Source organism: Mus pahari, chromosome 18 (assembly GCF_900095145.1).
Source record: "Mus pahari chromosome 18, PAHARI_EIJ_v1.1, whole genome shotgun sequence".
Taxonomy (NCBI): Eukaryota; Metazoa; Chordata; class Mammalia; order Rodentia; family Muridae; genus Mus; species Mus pahari.
Window position 1 is genome coordinate 39,151,684 of NC_034607.1, and position 18,142 is coordinate 39,169,825.

Sequence of the window (18,142 nt, forward strand, 5' to 3'; positions counted from 1 at the left end):
CTCTTGTTTTCGCGTCTTCTAGGCTTCCTTGGCCATCAGGAAACTAAGGCTTCAGCCGCCACCAGGCGACGCCAATGACAGGCAATGAGTCCCAGCTGCCGCAATTACCAAGGCTGGGGCGTCTCCTTTAAGAAGCTGACTCACGTGGATGCTGTGTTGTGTGCGCTCAGCTGGGAGTGGTGGGCGGGTCCTCACTCTCACTACATTGGCCGCCTCGGCCGAGGAGGCAGAGTTAGCCTCCTTGATTGGCCGTAAGCATGCAAGGTGTCGAATTAGGGGCGGGGCGGGCGGCGACGAGCCCGCCCATCCGCTGCGGCTTCGGGGCGGGGTGGGCGGCGGAGGGTAAGCGGGCAAGGGTGGGGGGGAGGGCGAGCCCGAGGAGGGGCGGGGCCCGGCGGAAGGGGCAGAGTGCCAGGGAGAGGGGCGGAGCCTAGAAATGAAGGGCGCTGCGGGCCAACCGGGAGGGCCGCCCGAAGGGAGGGCGGGGCCACGCCGGGTGATTGACGCCGAGGCCCGACCGAGGAGAGGCGGGGCCAAGGCCTGACTAAACCTGAAGACTTGGAGGCCGAGGTGGGCTTCGACCCAGCTGAGGAGCGAAGAGCTGCTGGCAGCGCCGATTCCCCAGCGCGCCGGTGAGTACGGCGGCGGGCGGCGGGACCGGAGTCGGCTGGGGCTCGGAGCCCTTGGGCCGGCGGCTTCGAAGCCCTCGGGGAGCGGCCCGGGGCGGGGGCCCAGGCAGGAAGTGCCTCTTCCCCTTCTCCACTCGTCCAGGGTCCCGGCCCGGCCACCAGGGCAACCTCAGGACCGTAGGGCCGCGGAGCCGGGCCGGGCGGTCCTCCCTTTGTGAGGCCGTGGCGCGGCGATCCCCGCCGCCGCCGTCGGCCCGCCCCCGCCGCGCAGCCGAGCGCTCCGCGAGCCCGCAACAGCCGCGACCCCCCTGAGCGACCCGCGGCCCCCGCCCGCCTCCCCGCCGCCCTCGGTGACTGTCGCCTGGGCCGCCGGGCCACAGACAGCTCTCCCCGTGACACCCCCACTTCCTAGGCCGCCCCGCCCCCACGGCCGCCGTCCCCGCCGCAGCGTCGGGGGCGCGCCCGGGCTCCGATCCCGGGGCCGGCCCGCGGGCCCGCGCTCCAGGGCCGCGCTCGCACCCCGCCCGCCCGCTCGCTCGCTCCGGAGGCCCGACTCGTGCCCGCCCGGGTGTCTGGGCTATGGGCCGTGCTCGCCTTGTCGGTGCCAGCCCCTACCACGCTGCCCTCCGGACCCTGGGCGTGGGGGACCCTGCCCGGTAGCCCGCGGGTGCCGAGCGCCCGGTCGCCCGCGCCCGCCCAGCTGTTCCGCCTGTGTTTGTTGTGCCGAGGAGGCCCCGCCGCCGTCGCCGTCGCGCGCTCCGCCTTGCGCCGGGCGATTGGCTGGCGGGAGACACGTGGGCGCGATCAGCTGGGCCGGCTGCGGTCGGTCGGGCGGTCGGCTTGGCACAGACCCCCGCCGCTGCTCGGGGAGCCCACCGGGAGGCTCTTCCCTGCTGGCAGGGGTGGGCACGCTCCTGCACACCCCGTTCCTCCACGCTGCTGTGCATACAGGTAGGTGGGAAGCCCGAGTATTGCCAGCGGGAGTGGGAAGCCGCTGTAGTACCCAGGTCTGTTTCATCCGGTCGCCCGACCGATCTCCCTTTCTTTTGGAGTGACAGGAAGGAAAGGTGTGCAGCTCATTTATTTTGTAAACTTTTTGTTTCTGTTTCCAGAGCCCTCTTGGAAATCTTGAGGATTTTTAGTTCAGGTGGCCTTCGACAGATGGAAAACCTGAAAGTAACTTCAGGTTTACCCTGGTTTTGGAAAATAAGTGAACTTGGCTGGTTCAGGTTAACCGACCTTATCAGATCGGTTTTTTTGCATAGGTACATAGGCGGGATTGCAACTGCATTACAACATAGAAAAAGTCGAAATCAGTGTTTCTTGGTTCATATTTGTGCCAGATGTGAAGTACCTTGATGGGTTCTTTTACTAAGAATCGCCTATATACCTATAGTTTACTAGGTAAGGAGGAGATTTCAGAGACAGTGAATTCTCTCTGGACTCCCAATTTAGTGAAAGATTACAGACCAATGACATCGAAAAACAGTGCAGCACTAAATATTGCTAAGTTATGAAATGAGTGTTACAGAAGTTCAAAGATGGGGCAGGGAGACACCAGGAGGAGGAAGTAGGAAGTATTCTGAGGAGAACAGATGTTGGGCCTAAAAAATGAAAAGCCTATGGGTTGCTGTTGGCCAGAAGGGCTTAGGAAAACCATCCCTGAAGCAATTACTGTAGCAAGAAGATGGAATATGTATAATTTGGGGTGAGTGTGTGTGTTTTGCAAGAGTGTGCTAGAGCACAAGGTATTTTGTACTCTTTGGAAAGAACTAATGCAGTTGTTTTTCAGTAGAGTCTTATACAGGTGGGCCAGGCTGCCCTTGAACTCTTGGCAGTCCTACCTTGTTGTCTTTGGTGCTGGGATTACAGGTGTGCTAAATAATGTCTGTCTTATACCCTCATCTGGCCCAGTATTAAGTACAGATTTTTCCCTGCAGGTCAAGGTGATTGATAAAAGTACAACATCCTGAGTTTTAACCCAGGGACCCACATGATCAAAAGAGAACTTACTCCACAAAGCTTTCCTGGTCTCCATGTGGTCCACATAACTAAATAGGTGTAATAAGAATGTTTTTAAATAAGGAAATAAGGAACCAATTACTATGAAAAATTAAACTTGATACTTCACTGAAAACAATCCAAGACATGAAACTAGCCCTAAATATATATTCATGAGATGTAAAGATAGTCCTGAGTATATTTGTTTCTAGACTATCTTTTGTTTTATAGTGCCTTGATAGTTATGTAAATTAAAACTCGTTTCCTAGCCTGGCTGTGGTGGCGCACGCCTTTAATCCCACCACTTGGGAGGCAGAGGCAGGTGGATTTCTGAGTTTGAGGCCAGCCTGGTCTACAAAGTGAGTTCCAGGACAGCCAGGGCTATACAGAGAAAACCCTATCTCGAAAAAACAAAAAACAAACAAACAAACAAAAAATTCCTGGTACTAATGTGTGGTAACAAGTTCATAATTTTGGAACTGTTGACTAGATGTGAATCTGCTGTTTAGTACTTCAGTCTGTAAGAAGCTTTTGGTGGTGTATCACAACAGACAGAGGGGTCGTGTTTGTCTTGCCAAGTAGTTTTGGGGAGCTGAGCAACTCCAGTTACTTGCTGACTCATGACTAACTGCTGAGTTCAGTGACTAGTCTTCTTTTCTAATGATGACTAAGCAGTATTCTAGAAATCCAGTCAGCATGGAAGTTGTTTAACAAAACATAAAATAAGGCATTATCTTAGAAGACAAGGCACACAATTTAAATTACTGTCAAATGAAGATTCAGCCCCGCAAGCAGGACATCATTTGACCCAGCAGAGTGAACTGATACCGTAAGAGGATAACATGGCTTTCTTGTGTCATTGAAACTTGCCTCTTGTTGACATTTTGTACAAAACTAAGAAAAATGGGCTGGGCATGTGGCATAGTGGTGTTTACCTGGCATGCACAAGTTACTTGGTTTGATTTCCAGTATCACAGGGGAAAAAAATAGATTTTATAAAAGGAACTGTTGTTTTCCTGTGTAATTTTAGTTAGAATTTTGTTACAAATTGCTGTGAAAATGAGACTGCAGTAGCATCAAATGTTTATTGCTATGATAATTATCCTAGCTATTCAAAGTTTTATGGTTTTTGTTCTTTCCTTTGTTCTAGAGAGAAGAGACTGAAAACCAAATATACAGCCATGTTTCCACGTGAATCCGTTATAGCAGAATCAAAACTTACTACTTCTGGAAGGGGCAGATTTTTGTAACCCTTCCAATGCTAGAACCTTGTGTACCATGCTCTTTACACACAGTCTTTGTTTCACCTCATCTGGCATAATGAAAACCCCCTCTGCACTGTCCAGTGTTTGGAGGGAATTCTGTGATGTGTGTTTGTGGAAATACCCCAAAGGTATAATTCCTTAAGTAGGAATTTGTCCTTCTGAAGTAGCTGTTTTCCACCAGGAGACCCTATCCAAATGCATGTAGATGCCTATTGTTCTCCCTGGTGTCTTTAGAGCTAGGAAGTGGTGCCTCCTTGGGCTAAATCCATTTGCCAGGATTGAGACCAAACTGGATTATTAATTATAGGGAGGGCGAATACCTATTTTAAGACCTAGAATTCAGACACCCAAGAATTTGGAATCTTAGGTTTCTAGCTTTTGTCCTGTTTATAATTTCTATTACCTGGGTACTTAATATGGTTTTAATTAACAGGAGGTGAAGCTGGTTAATTGCTACTGTTTCTATTCTAAACCCTGCTTCCTCATTTGTGGTGGGGACAGGAATGAAATGGGGGGCAGGGTCTACTTTTATTCCCTTTCATTATAGAGGGTACTGTTCTCAGGATAGAGTATCTCTTCCAGAGATACTGACAAGGTCATTTGTCCAAGGTCACAAAGGTACTGAGGGAGGGAAAACTGAGATTTCTGAACAGCACTGGCTTTGGATCTAGGCCATACTGTCTGAGTCCCTAGGGATGAAGAGCAGAGTCGCCAACTGGGTATAATTGTTTTGAATGATCATCTTATAGTTGATCTTCAGTATACTCAGCCGACTACAGAAAGCTAAGGGTCTTTGTTTTGCTGACGAGTGCTTACACTGGCCGGTCTAAACTTTTCAGTACTCTTTGCTTAGTCTTCTGGATGCTGGGATTACAAGCCTGATCCACTGCCCAGCTTAGAAAACCCATGAATTTAGCCAGAAAATCCATGAAGAAAATGGGAATGGCATCACAGTCATTTGTCAGTTATTCCTATTGATCTTTACACCTGATTATAAGCCAGGTTTCTGTTTTTCTGAGGAAGCCTTCTAAGTGAAGAGCTTTCCCCTACCTATCTTAGTGTGTTGTAAGCAGGATAAACTTTCCTAGTAAGGACAAGTGTGACTATAGTCCAAACTACTAAAATATGATGTTTTCTTTTTAACCTTTTAAAAGAATTGTATTTTTAACATGTAGGCAGTTAAATCAAGAGAGCTAGATTTCAGCTGCTGGCCTTGGTTTGCTGATCCTTGTTCTTTTGGTTTGGGTTTTATGTGTATGGATCTTTTGCCTTCATGTAGTCTGTGCATCATTGTGTGTCTGGTCCCGATGGAGGCCAGAAGACCACATTAGACATCCTGGAACTGGAGTGACAGTTATTTATGAGTCCATATGTGGGTGTTGGGAGTCAACCTAGGTTCCCTGGAACAGTAGCCAATGCTCTTAAATGCTGAGTTAGATCAAACCAACTATGAAATATATTTGTTACTGCATATATAAAAGAGCCAGCTGGGCGTGGTGGCGCACGCCTTTAATCCCAGCAGAGGCAGGCGGATTTCTGAGTTCGAGACCAGCCTGGTCTACAGAGTGAGTTCCAGGACAGCCAGGGCTACACAGAGAAACCCTGTCTCGAAAAACCAAAAAAGAAAAAAAAAAAAAAAGACAAACAGGCTTTTTAGATCATTGTTTTATGGCCTGGAAACTAGGGCTTTATACAAAATCATCATGTCCAGTTTTTAAAATCATTCCTAGGGACATTGTCTCAGGTTTCTAAAAGAAAAGTAGTTTTTCTTTTTTTTTTAAATTAACTTACAAATTGTTTAATTAAAAATTCATTAGAGTCTTATGATGCAGAAAGCAGTTAGAAATTCTTTTTTTTTTTTTNTTTTTTTTTTTTTTCTCGAGACAGGGTTTCTCTGTGTAGCCCTGGCTGTCCTGGAACTCACTCTGTAGACCAGGCTGGCCTCGAAAGAAATTCTTAATTCAGTTAGAATTTAAGGTTGGTTTTAGGTGGGAGAAATTGAAGAAATCAGTGAAATGCCTGAGTGGCCTGTGAACTTCCCTGTACTTTCATCCTGGTCTCTCAGGTAATAGCAGGTAAACTGTTAAACAGTGTAGTTTGATAATTCAGCCTTAGGATTTTATAGCTTGGAACTACGCAGACATACTGACAGAAGAGCCTTGTTTATAAGTCACTTACAAAATAATACGGTAATGGATTTGCTCTGAATGTTGAAGTAGGAGGAACATCATAAATACAACAGAAGCTATACTATGAGCTTGGCCCTAATTTCAACCATAAATAGAACTTAGCAAGGCAGAGTATCAAGTGATGTACTTTTGCAATGGGATACAGTAGAGTGCTTCAGAGTCAACAAAGGATGTTGACTAACTGTGACAGTTGAAGAGATCAGAGATTCTGCTAAATGAACCAGAACAGTCAGTATGGGTGGAAAATGCTTTAGGTGTAGAAAGTAATTCCAGAAAGCAGGGTAGTGGTACTAGAGGCCAGGAGAAGTGACTAGCTGCAGAGTAATTTGTGAGAATTTAGTGGACAAAGCCAGTTTGTAGTGATAGTACAACTTGATACCTTTGTAAGGAAATCATAGGGGTACTTAATGTGAAGTGTTTCTCAACATGCTATTTGGAATTTTGTTTTGTTTTGATATTCTGGAGATACACTAAAGCTGGAATACAGGCCTCTCATATGCTCACAAATACCACTGAGCCACACAGCTCAATTAAAATTTTAGTGTCAACTCCCACTACCATTATTGGGTATCAGATTTGGGCCTTATAATGTACAGTGTTCTTTGACTGGGCCACACACATCCTTAGCCATTTCTCAAATTCTGCCCCTTTGCTTTTAATTTTTAAATTTTGAGACAGAATTTTACTTGGTTTCTCAGGTTGATTCTAAATTCCAAATCCTTGTGCCTCAGTCCCTCAGGTGTTTGGGGTTTTTTTTTTGTTTTTGTTTTGTTTGTTTTTGATTTTGATTTTTCGAGACAGGGTTTCTCTGTGTAGCTCTGGCTGTCCTGGAACTCACTTTGTAGACCAGGCTGGCCTGGAACTCAGAAATCCACCTGCCTCTGCCTCCTGAGTGCTAGGATTAAAGGCATGCGCCACCATGCCCAGCTGGGTTTTTGTAAGAACCATCCCTAGGTAGGTATGATTGCATAGGCCTATATTCCCATCACTTGGGAGGCTGAAGCTGGAGGAATTAAAATCAAGGTTAAAATCAAGCTGGACTACATAGCATTTGAAGCAGTCTCATAGAGTTTTTGGAAGGTGGTAGCTGAGTTGTATTTCACTGTATTTTGTAGCACCTGTCCAATATAAGTGTAGCATTAACTGAGAATGTCTGCTAGATTTAATAAAACACTGTGACTGTTAACAGTCTTAGGTGGAATTAGTGTTTAAATTCAGTGGTAAAAGAAAAAGGGAAAAGATTAGATTACACTAGGGAATACAAGAGGAGGACAATTTGTGGTCAACCTGGGAGAGACCAACTCTAGCAGCTATTTGGTCCCTAGGTATGAGGAAAGTAAGAACTGGAATAAGATTTACAGACTAACCTGGCTACTTGTGGAATGCTATGTAGTCTGTATTTTTTAACCTATAAAGGTAGGGTTTATACACCCATACACATACAAACACTGACAACACACACACTTTAAGAATTACCACACATAAATGGTATGTACCAAGTACAGTGTCCTATACACTGGTCATTCTTTTTTTTAAAAAAATTAATTAGTTTTTTTTTTTAAAGATTTATTTATTATATGTAAGTACACTGTAGCTGTCTTCAGACACTTCAGAAGAGGGAGTCAGATCTTGTTAAGGATGGTTGTGAGCCACCATGTGGTTGCTGGGATTTGAACTCTGCACCTTTGGAAGAGCAGTTGGGTGCTCTTACCCGCTGAGCCATCTCACCAGCCCTACACTGGTCATTCTTAAGTCTAAGGTAGAGTTCACATTGTTAATGTCACCTCAGGGTTTTCTTCAGGCTATTGAAACTGAACAGTGTAGCATCGGTGTTTTTAAAAAACACAGGAATTTATCATGGTTTAGAGATAAAAGCACCAGCAGAAATAGTATTAGTAAAGGCCAGTTTCTGGTTGATTGATGTCCCCCTTTAGATGTGTCTTCATCGTAGAAAGGCTAAGGTATCTAGCATCCTCTGCTGACCATCTGTCTTCATGACCAATTTACTCCCAGATTCCACCAACATTGGTGACTAGATTTCAATGTGTAAGTTTATGGGGGACACAGATTTTCAGGATGTAGTAGTGGGATTGTAACTGATGTTAGCTTTGGTACTTCAGTACTGTTTTTTTAACCTTATAAAGGTAAGGCTTGCTGGGATCTAATGACCATTTAGAGTTGATGGCAAAAAATGTTTGGCTTCTATTGACAACATAATGTTTTTGGCAAAGACAACTATATTTTATAGCTACAGATATGTTTATATATAAATGGAAATCACAATCAGGAATCAAATAACATATAGGTCATCTTAGATATTTTTAGTCTTGATAATGAATCATATAATTGAAGCCAGTAAAAATACTTGGATAGTGTAAAAAATAGAAGTGAATTTGAAGCAGAGAAGAAGGCGTATTAAATCTATTTACCTTCAGTACCAAATGGTTGGTCACAGCTATTTCTGTAGCACTGAGCCAAGGACAGAAACATGTAGGTAGAATGCATAACATTCACTTGGAGCCATGGCATCCTCTATGGTAGCATTGAAGGTCAATCAAGAAATAGAGGTATTATTTCATTGGAGTTAAATCATGTCTGATATTTGAAAGTTAGAAAATTACTTATAAAACCTCAGAAACTCTACCTGAAGCTAAATGACTGAACTGTAAAGTTTTGGCTGTCAATTCTTTTTGGTAAACAATTAATATGTCATTATAAATATAAGAATCAATTGCTCACACATGTGTGTGAATGCCTTATTTATATTGAGAGTCATAAGTTGAAATAGTGGTACAAGGTCCAAACAGGACCAGTGGAGAATGAAAAAATAAATTGGGATACAGAACAATGATGACCTCTGCTTAACAGTGTCAGTTGCTGTGGGAGACTGTTGTGCATTCCCTGTTACCTGATTCATATGGCACACACAGTGCAGGCTTTTTACCCAAATTTTGTTTTTAAGGTTTTTAGTGTTTTCATGTATGTGTGTATGTGTACATACTTGGGCATGTGTATGTGCATGTGCACGAATGCTCACATCCCATGTGTGCAGGTATTCTTGCAGGCCATAAGAGATACCAGATCTGGAGCTGGTATCATAGGCACTGAGAACTGAATTTGAGTCCTCTGCAAAATCAATAAATATAGCCGGGTGTGGTGGTGCACGCCTTTAATCCTAGCACTCAGAAGGCAGAGGCAGGTGGATTTCTGACTGTAGTAAGGCCAGCCTGGTCTACAAAGTGAGTTCCAGGACAGCCAGGGCTAGCTACACAGAGAAACCCTGGAGGGAGGGAGGGAGGGAGGGAGAACAAGAAAGGCCAATCGATCGATCAATCGAGCAGTAAGTACTCTTACACTAGAAAAGAGTGTCAGCCCTTGGAATTGGATCTACAGTAAGTTATGAACTTCCTGGTGTGGGTGCTGGGAGCTGAACATGAGTCCTCTGTCCAACCACCTAGAATTTATTTGTGGTGCTAAGGAATGAATCTAGGGCCTTAGACACACTAGGTGGGTACTTTACCACTGAAGTACAGCCCCAACCCTATTCCCCCACATTTAGTTATGTTTTGAGTCAGGGTCTTTTTCTGTAGTCCAGATTGGTCTGGAACTCATTAAAAAGACCAAGCTGGCCTGAAAATTGTGTTTTCCAGGGGACTCTGACTCTTGACTACCAAGGTTACCTCTAACTTGCCAAATTTTAAGTATCAGCTCAACTTTTTTTTTTTCCTTTGAGGCAGGGTTTCTCTGTGTAGCCTTGGCTATCCTGGAACTCACTCTGTAGACCAGGCCAGCCTCGAACTTAGAAATCTGCCTGCCTCTGCCTCCCGAGTGCTGGAATTAAAGGCGTGCACCACCACACCCGGCTTGGCAGCTCAACTTTTTAAAATTAATAAAAGCTTGCATACAGTTCAAATGAAATTTATCAGTTTTGTTCACTGCCTGTAAACTGCAGTTTTGTTCTCTGGGCTGATGGATTCAACTTAAGCCCTAAATTAGCAGTTTCTGGATATGTGTGTGTAGGATCTTGAAAAGAAATGTGCTTTAGGACTGTAAAAGTAAGCAGCAAGCATTGCCAGAAATGTACTCAGAAAGTCAGTTTACCACAGTCCAAGTCTGGTGTTTACATTTACACATTGTGGCTTTGTTCTTTGTTTTTTGTTTGTTTGTTTTGCTTTTAAGACTTTTAATGTAGCCTTGGCTGTACTGTAATTAAAGGCATGCACCACCAAGCCTAGCCTTAGTTTCCCCTTTTTAATTATTATTTTTGGTTATAGATGGATTTCATTGTGACATTTTAAACGTGTAGTTATCCTTGGTTTTCATCCATTCATCTCATTTCCCTCTCCTGTGTCCCTTTCTCCCTTCAGGATGACCCTTACTTACATTAGGATTGCTTAAGGGCAATTGCCTAAAGGCTGGAAAGTTCAGGAATCAAAGAAGAAATAGTTTCACTCCAGATAACAGTCTGGATCCCCCTCCTCCAACTCCTCAAAAGGATATCTGTATCCGCTCTATTCACCATTTTAACATGTTATTAAACATTTAAAACACAGGAACTGGTAATGTACAGAAACACTTGAAAATGAAACCTTTGGTGTATTCTTTGAGTATATCTAGAGGTTTTAAAATACTTTGGTAGAAACAAGTTGCAGTGAATTTAAGGGTTGAATCTGTTACCTCTTATAACCCTTGAAATACTGAAGTGTGAGTTATCCTGGTTTCAGAAACCTGTTTCAAAACTTTATTAGGTGAGCATTTTAGTGCCTCTGTAATTTATCCAATCAGTAATCAGTAAAAATTCTTGAGGCAAAGTTGCATAATCTCTGGAAAGTCCATTTTCTTGTTTTTCTGTCCTAGTTGCTCCAGCCTCTAAGCTAGCTAGGTCTACACTGTGCCCCTTCCTTTGGGAGAAGCAGTGGAGGGTAATGGAAGAACTTTGTCTTGAGTTTGTTGAACTGCATTCCAGCTACTATTCTGTAACAGCTGCAACCTTTGACCTGTTAACTTGTTTGGGTGAATGTGGGGAAGGTGAAACCTCCCAGAATTAGAATCTTAAAATAAGTGCTCCATAGATTTTAGACTCAGACTTACTGAGTAAAGTTAATGTTGTTCCTATACAGTGGTCAATAAACCCAGTGACCATAGGCCTATGTGCTCAAGTCCCCTCTTGGAGTGTGGGTGTTTTGGGTTTTGTTTGTTTTTGTTGTTTTGTTCTGGTTTTTGTTTATTATTTGGTGGTGCTGGTCCAAAACTCAGGGCTTCCAGTTTGTTAGTCAAGTGCTCCACCAATTAAACTGTATTCCCAGCCCTTTCTTGTTTTTAAATTGCAAGTTCATCTGTTCTTATCTGATCTCCCCACCTTGTGCCTCTTACCTCTGAGTCTTTCCTCAAATTACATATCATCTGTTCACTTAGCAGTGGTGCTATGCTAGCTTTTTCTCAGGCTTCTGTATGTGGGTATTTTACCTGTGTCTTTGGAGGGTGTAGGATCCCCAGCAACTAGAGTTACAGTTTAGTAACAGTTGAGTCTTCATATGGATGCTGGGAATCAACCCTAGGTCCTCTGCTCGAGCAGTAAGTGCACCATCTCTCCATTACCCCATCTGTGCTAGTACTATATGAATATACACATAATTTTCCTTTTGTTTTTCATACTAACTAAAGGAGAAGTGATAACCATTCTTTGGTGTTGAATAAGCATGTTTATGACTCTTAACAACTTGAAATTGATTAAGCATGTTTATGACTCTTGACAACTTGAAATGTCCTATTTATTTGTTCATTGTGTGAACTATATGAATCCCTTCATTTCAAGTCAGACATTTCACCCAGCAGGTGCTAGAAAAACAGATTTCAGTATATAAGTAACCTGTAACACCTCCCCCAATAGCTGCTACAAATATTTAAAATAATATGTGTCTCTTTTCTATTTGTTCTAGCTTTTTAGAACTTCAGCTGTCAAAATGGGCAGAATCTTTCTTGATCATATTGGTGGTACTCGTCTGTTTTCTTGTGCAAACTGTGATACAATCCTGACCAATCGCTCAGAACTCATCTCTACTCGGTTCACAGGCGCCACTGGTAGAGCATTTCTTTTTAACAAGGTTGGTGGAAAATACTTTATTCCTACATGTCTTCAGTGGCTGTATTCGACAGCAATGCTAGTCTGTTCCCTAAGAATTTACAGATAGCAGAGAACATCAGAGTGGTGGTCAAAACCTACGAAGTGATTGCTTATTAGCTTGTCTCTGGGATTTCAGGGATACATTATAGAACATGATTTTATTTTATTTATGTATTTATTTTTATAAAGCCTAAAATGTATTTTTATTAAGCCTTTTTATAATGTATTAGAAGAAGAGAGGCGGGGTGTGGTAGCTTCTGACTATAATCCCAGTGCTTGGAAAACTGAGCAGGAAGACGACCACAAACTGGAGACCAAGAGACCAGCCTGGGAGATACAGTGTAGGCCAGTTGGGCCAGCTTCAGCTACACAGTGAGACTGCCTCAAAATAGCAATTAAAAAGGATAGGTCTCTGTTTCTTTGGGAACTGTTGAATTTAAAAACTTTAGTGACTTTACAGAATTTGGAAACAGGCTAAGACAGCCATTTTCTCTCCCTTGTATGTTACTGATTTATCCATGGAGATGGCTATTGTACTTACTTGTTGAACATGACTCTAGCTCCTTCTGTTGGTATAATTCATGCTTGCCAGTCAACTTTCTGGTTATCATTTGGCTTCTTTGGTCTACCAAAAGGAAACTATTTATAGATTTGTACATGCACATCTAAAGTCTACTTGGCCCTGAAATGAAAAAAAGTTTTGATATTGGTTGACATGATTGTGCACTCTGAACTTAGCACATTTTAACTTCCAAGTCTTCTAGGCTAAGACACAGATCTAGTCTTTTTTTCCCCACCTTAAGGCAGGTTTCTTTGTGTAGCCCTGCCAGTTCTAGAACTTGCTCTACAGACCAGTCTGGCCTCAAACTCACAGAGATGTTTGCCTCTGCTTCCCGAGTGCTGGGATTAAAGGCGTGGGCCAGCACTACCCAGCCAGATCTTGTTTGAAATGATTGTTTTTAGAAGGTCAGATAAACTTTTTACTAGCAGACATTCCTCTGTTGTAAGTGAAGAACCTTCCCAGAGAATCAACACTGTGTCCCCTTAACATGTTACAGAGGAGGAGTCCTCACTATGGCAGGCAGACCAGCTGCCTGTTAACTGTAATGCTCAACCTTGCTCATTCATTTATCAATGAAGTCTGTGATTTTCATGGTACAGTGTCAGAAGTTAAATACTTGGAATTAAGACCATTTAAAGTCACATTTATTAACTATTGATCTTTTAGAAGAAAATAGAGGATTACTTGGGTATTTAGAATGGTTGGAAATTCTCCACAGGTTATTTTAGAATCCAGTTGCTATTTTCATTATTTTTGACTTTACCAGGAACGTATTGTATTGTATGATTTGTGGTAGGCTTAGCCTGTTCTGCCCTGACACTATGGAACACTGGTGCTCCAAAGGGTTCTTTGATTATCTTATTTGCACTCATCACTACACAGTTATTTAAGAATTAGACCCAAATTTATATCTCATCTCATGGCTTCACCTTCATACCTTTTTCTTTTCTACAACCAGAAATATAATTATCCTATATAGATGGCAAGACATGAGCTTGTCCACTATTACATAAAGATTGCAGATTTGGGGGCTAGAAAGCTGTTTCAGCAGTTAAGAGCATTTATGAACATATATGTGATATATTCATACTTGATGTGTGTGTCTCACGGTAGGGTTTGAGACCAGAGATTCCTGTAGTTCAGGCTGGTTTGAAACTGACCTATGTGGGTGAGGCTGGCCTTGAACCCCTTTGTTCCTGTCTCTACCTCCCAAATACTAGGATTATAAGCCTAGTGGCACAGTTCTAGTTATCCCATCCTCTCTTAAAACTAGCTCTGGGTGGCTATCATGACTATAACTAAAGTAGCAATTTTGTCTGCTAAACTTGGTTGGTAGTTGGTTGTTTTTGAGGCAGGGTCTCACTGTGTAGTAGGCTGCTTATCACCTCAGATTCAGGAAGACCCGCCTTGGCCTTCCCACACTGGTATCACGGGCATGCTCAGCTATATAATACTTAATTGCTCATACATTTACTTATTGTCACAATTATCAGCTAACTTACTTACATGACTTTACAAGAGACTATTTTTGTGTGTATGTATGTGTGTTCTTTAGGTAGTTAACTTGCAGTACAGTGAAGTTCAAGATCGGGTCATGCTCACTGGCCGCCACATGGTTCGAGATGTGAGCTGCAAAAACTGCAATAGCAAACTGGGATGGATCTACGAGTTTGCTACTGAAGACAGCCAGCGTTATAAGGAAGGCCGTGTGATCCTGGAACGAGCACTAGTTCGAGAGAGCGAAGGCTTTGAAGAGCATGTACCATCTGATAACTCTTGAAGAAAAAAGATAAATCCATCTTTTCCCAGGTCTCCTTCACTGAAAACAAAATCTCCTTACATACACTGTCACCTTAGCATCAGAGTCGGATTCATGAACTGCAGAACAAGAGGTTGTGAGAATCTAAGATGGAACCTTTTTTTCTTTCTTTCTTTCTTTTTTTTAATTTTGTATTTTCCATCCAACAGCAGTTTGTAGAGAGAATTTTATGCATATGCTGTTAATTTTTTTCCCTGTGTTTACATCTTGAGGCAGAAAAGTTTGCAGCTACATGGTGGGCTATGTGAGGGAAAAATTGGGGTCCTTAGAGTGAAAAGGAGTGTTTTGTGTACATTTTGAGTGGAGAATATGTCAAGAGCATGGATTTTAAATTTATTTGGGCTTTATTTAAAATTTTCTTTTTAACCCAGTTATTTCACTTAATTTGCTAGCTTCAAGAAGAGATCCGAATCTGTGCCCAGCGCTGGAGGCTCAGTGTTAGCATGGCTTGTGCTGGCCACTGTGCCATATTCTTGTTGGAGAGGAACTGTAGCACCAGAACCCTTTCTTCCTTGTCAGTCTTGACCCACAGATGTCACCATCCCTAGGTCCTTGTCACCATGGACTTGGTGTTGATTGGAAACTTTCTGAAATGGGGCAGAACTGGTTGGTTGTCTTTTCCATGTAACTTAAGCATAGTAATATAAATAAAGTGGTAGTTGTATGTTTTGGTCCTGTGTTACTTTTAAAAATACCTAATAAGAGAGCAAAAGTTTGATAAGTGATTTTCTTGGTAGTTAAAGTGATTCTTCTCAAGCTTAAGCTCTATCGACGATGTATAAGGTATGTGTGTAGATGAAAGCATACTGTTTAACAGCATTGTGTTTAGAAAGCAGTTGAGCAGAATATCAGTGTGCATTCTTACATACATGGTTAGTCTGTACCTGTTGTAAAAGAGGGAGAAATGAGGCAACTTACCTAACATTCCTGCTTCACAAAGTGCTTCAGCCTTCCCCCACATTTGTGAATTGGTTTTGGCAAATCTGTGGCACTAACAGTTTCATCAAAGGACTGGGTCTCTGCTTGGGTCATTATTTCACATCTTTCCTTAGAAGTTCAGCTATTGCATTTGAGCTGGACCTGATACCACACCCTATTGGAAAGAGGCCAGATTTGCTCGACTTCCGCCATGGATTTGGCATTACAAAGTATTAGAATATGCTTCTTTAACCAAACTGTTTCTAGGCAGACTGATACTTGCTTTTGGTGAATTAGACAGGGCAGTGAAGTCAGCTAGTTATACAAATGAACAGATGGAAATTGTAGGCTCAGTTTCCAAGTCGTCTTTGAAGGAAATTTGCCTGAGTTGAACAAGTGAAACTTTGTGTCATTGACATTAAAAGTGATTTCTAATTACAGTAAAGCTTATGCTTAGCTTTGCACTCTCAGTTAATGGCATGGTTGTCTTGAGCAGGGATAGTATAATATTGCATTTCCAGTGAGCAAACACAACTCTGTCATCAACTTGAATGCAACTTCAAGACTTATGATAGTATTTATTTCCACTGATTGCTGCACTGGCCTGTGGTGCAGATTTCTAGTCGCATGCCTTACCTACAGCACCATGTGCACTGCTGTCAAAATAAAGTATATTTTGTCTTGCATTGGTACAGAACTGCTACTTATTTTTCACTGATCCTATTTAGTGATTATCTTTCTTATTTGTAAAGTCTAAACGAATAATTTTTATTTGTTTTCGAGATGGGCGTCTTGCTGTGTAGCCCTGACTAATCTGGGACTTCCTTCTTATTTAACCGCAGGCTGGCCTCTTTAACCCAGGGGTCTCTGCCTGTCTCCCGTCTACTGAGATTTTAGGTTTGTACCACCACACCCAGCTAACAGCATGCTTTTGAATAGCTATTGCTTGTGCTTTACAGTGTAAAGTGACAGGTAACTCTCTTTTATGCCTGAAAACACTAAATTTGCCATGATTAACTTAGGTCATTTTGCCAGATACAACTGTAGTTTAGTGTGTATGAAAATGAAATTGGTTAAATTACAAGTAAATATCACACTGTTAGGTTAACTCAGGCTGCTGGCAGGTTAAGCAACAATCCACTAGATACCTTCATTTTAAAAACCTGCATTTGCTGGTAAGGTGTGGCTCAATGGTAGTGTTTGCTTAGTGTGCTGGAAGACCTGTGTGTGATCTCTAGCACCGCAAAAGCAAACGTCCTATTTATACTATGTTTAAACCTTTGCGAGTAGGGTCTGGAGAGAGAGTGAATGGTCTCCAGAAGACTCGAGCTCACTTTGCTGCACCCAAATTAGTCTGCTCAAAACCACCTATAACCCCAGCTCCAGGCAAGATTCAACACCTCTGGTCTTTGAAGGCTCCTGAGCTCACACTCCTAGCCCTTCTCCCCGCCCCAATATTTTTAATTGAAAGATCTAGTTGAATTGGATTATTTACCAAACAAAAAAACAACAAAAAAAGCCAAATTGCTTGGATTCATTAGTTGCCAGGGATAAATGGTTACAGTAGTTCACACCTTAATACCAGTGCTCTGGTGGCTAAGCTGCATGGTTGAGGCCTTTCTGGGCTATAGACAGTTCCAAGCCTGTATGTGCTACTGCATAAAACTTATCTTCCCAAAATGTGACCTTCTTCCTGCTTAAGAAACGAGCAGGATGTGATGGTTCATACCTTTAATCCTCGCACTCAGGAGCAGAGATAGGCAGATCTCTGAGTTCAAGGCCAGTTTGGTCCATATTGCAAGGCATTATGTGGTGAGACCCTGTCATAAAAAAAGAAAATTCTAGTGACTTTTTTTTTTTTTAATTTTTCGAGACAGGGTTTCTGTGTAGCCCTGGCTGTCCTGGTACTCACTTTGTAGACCAGGCTGGCCTCGAACTCAGACATCCACCTGCCTCTGCCTCCCAAGTGCTGGGATTAAAGGCGTGGGCCACCATCGCCCGGCTTCTAGTGACTCTTAAGATGGATAACTATAACAAGCGGAAAAGAGAAGCATCTAGCTTAAAGCTCACTGGGAAGCCACCATCTAACCCTTTCCAAGGCCTGACTGAAAACAAGCCCTTTCTCAAGTGATTCTTAGAATATCCCAGATCCGTAAGCCATACAAATGTAATAGTAGTATGCAAATTATGGCAGAACTACTTTCATCTTGTTAGAGCAATCTTAAACAATTCTTTGTGATGTGATCCAATTCTATGCTAAGCTAAAGAGGGACCAGCTGGTCTCCGTTCTTCAGTCTTCCCTAGGCTTGGCATGTACTTTGTTTGCTAAAACTTTCAGAAACAAAAGCATTCAGGCTGCACCTTTATCACACGGTCATGACCTGTGGTTAGAAAGACTTTGATAATCTGCTGTGTCAAGCAAGACACTTGATATTGCTTCGCTTTTAAAATCTTCAATGCCCTTACATTTCTACTACCTAAGATGAAAGCTCACTGCAAAGGTCAGTGGTGAAGTACATAAAAGCCAGTGTTGTTCCCCCAGACAAGGTGACTGAACTTTGTACAGGGTTGCATTGTTGTGTTTAGTTGTTGGTTTGGTTTGGTTTTAAGAAGGAATGTTGGGGCTGGTGAGATG

The 18,142-nt window shown here is 42.8% G+C and overlaps 1 protein-coding gene across 4 annotated transcripts; it reads left to right on the forward strand.

Moving 5' to 3' along the window:
* The first annotated feature begins 468 nt into the window (after window positions 1-468).
* On the forward strand, window positions 469-16,199 carry Ypel5 (yippee like 5). Of its 4 annotated transcripts, none has more exons than XM_029531472.1 (4): window positions 520-632; window positions 3,781-4,023; window positions 12,024-12,188; window positions 14,326-16,199. In XM_029531472.1, exons 2-4 carry the CDS (start codon window positions 3,997-3,999, stop codon window positions 14,548-14,550), a joined length of 417 nt encoding a protein of 138 aa, XP_029387332.1. In that variant the 5' UTR covers window positions 520-632; window positions 3,781-3,996; the 3' UTR covers window positions 14,551-16,199. The 4 variants fall into 4 exon arrangements, with proteins under 4 accessions (XP_021073578.1, XP_029387332.1, XP_029387331.1 ...); XM_029531471.1 differs by lacking the exon at window positions 520-632 and adding an exon at window positions 1,443-1,580; XM_021217919.2 differs by lacking the exon at window positions 3,781-4,023 and having other exon boundaries at window positions 469-632.
* Window positions 16,200-18,142: the final 1,943 nt, after the last annotated feature.

Excerpts from the sequence above, each read along its gene's own strand:
- Ypel5 (XM_029531472.1), top strand. The coding sequence starts at position 3,997 with ATGTGTGTTTGTGGAAATACCCCAAAG. Across the intron at positions 4,024-12,023 it reads TTTGTGGAAATACCCCAAAG|CTTTTTAGAACTTCAGCTGT; the intron begins GTATAATTCCTT and ends TATTTGTTCTAG. Across the intron at positions 12,189-14,325 it reads GAGCATTTCTTTTTAACAAG|GTAGTTAACTTGCAGTACAG; the intron begins GTTGGTGGAAAA and ends TGTGTTCTTTAG.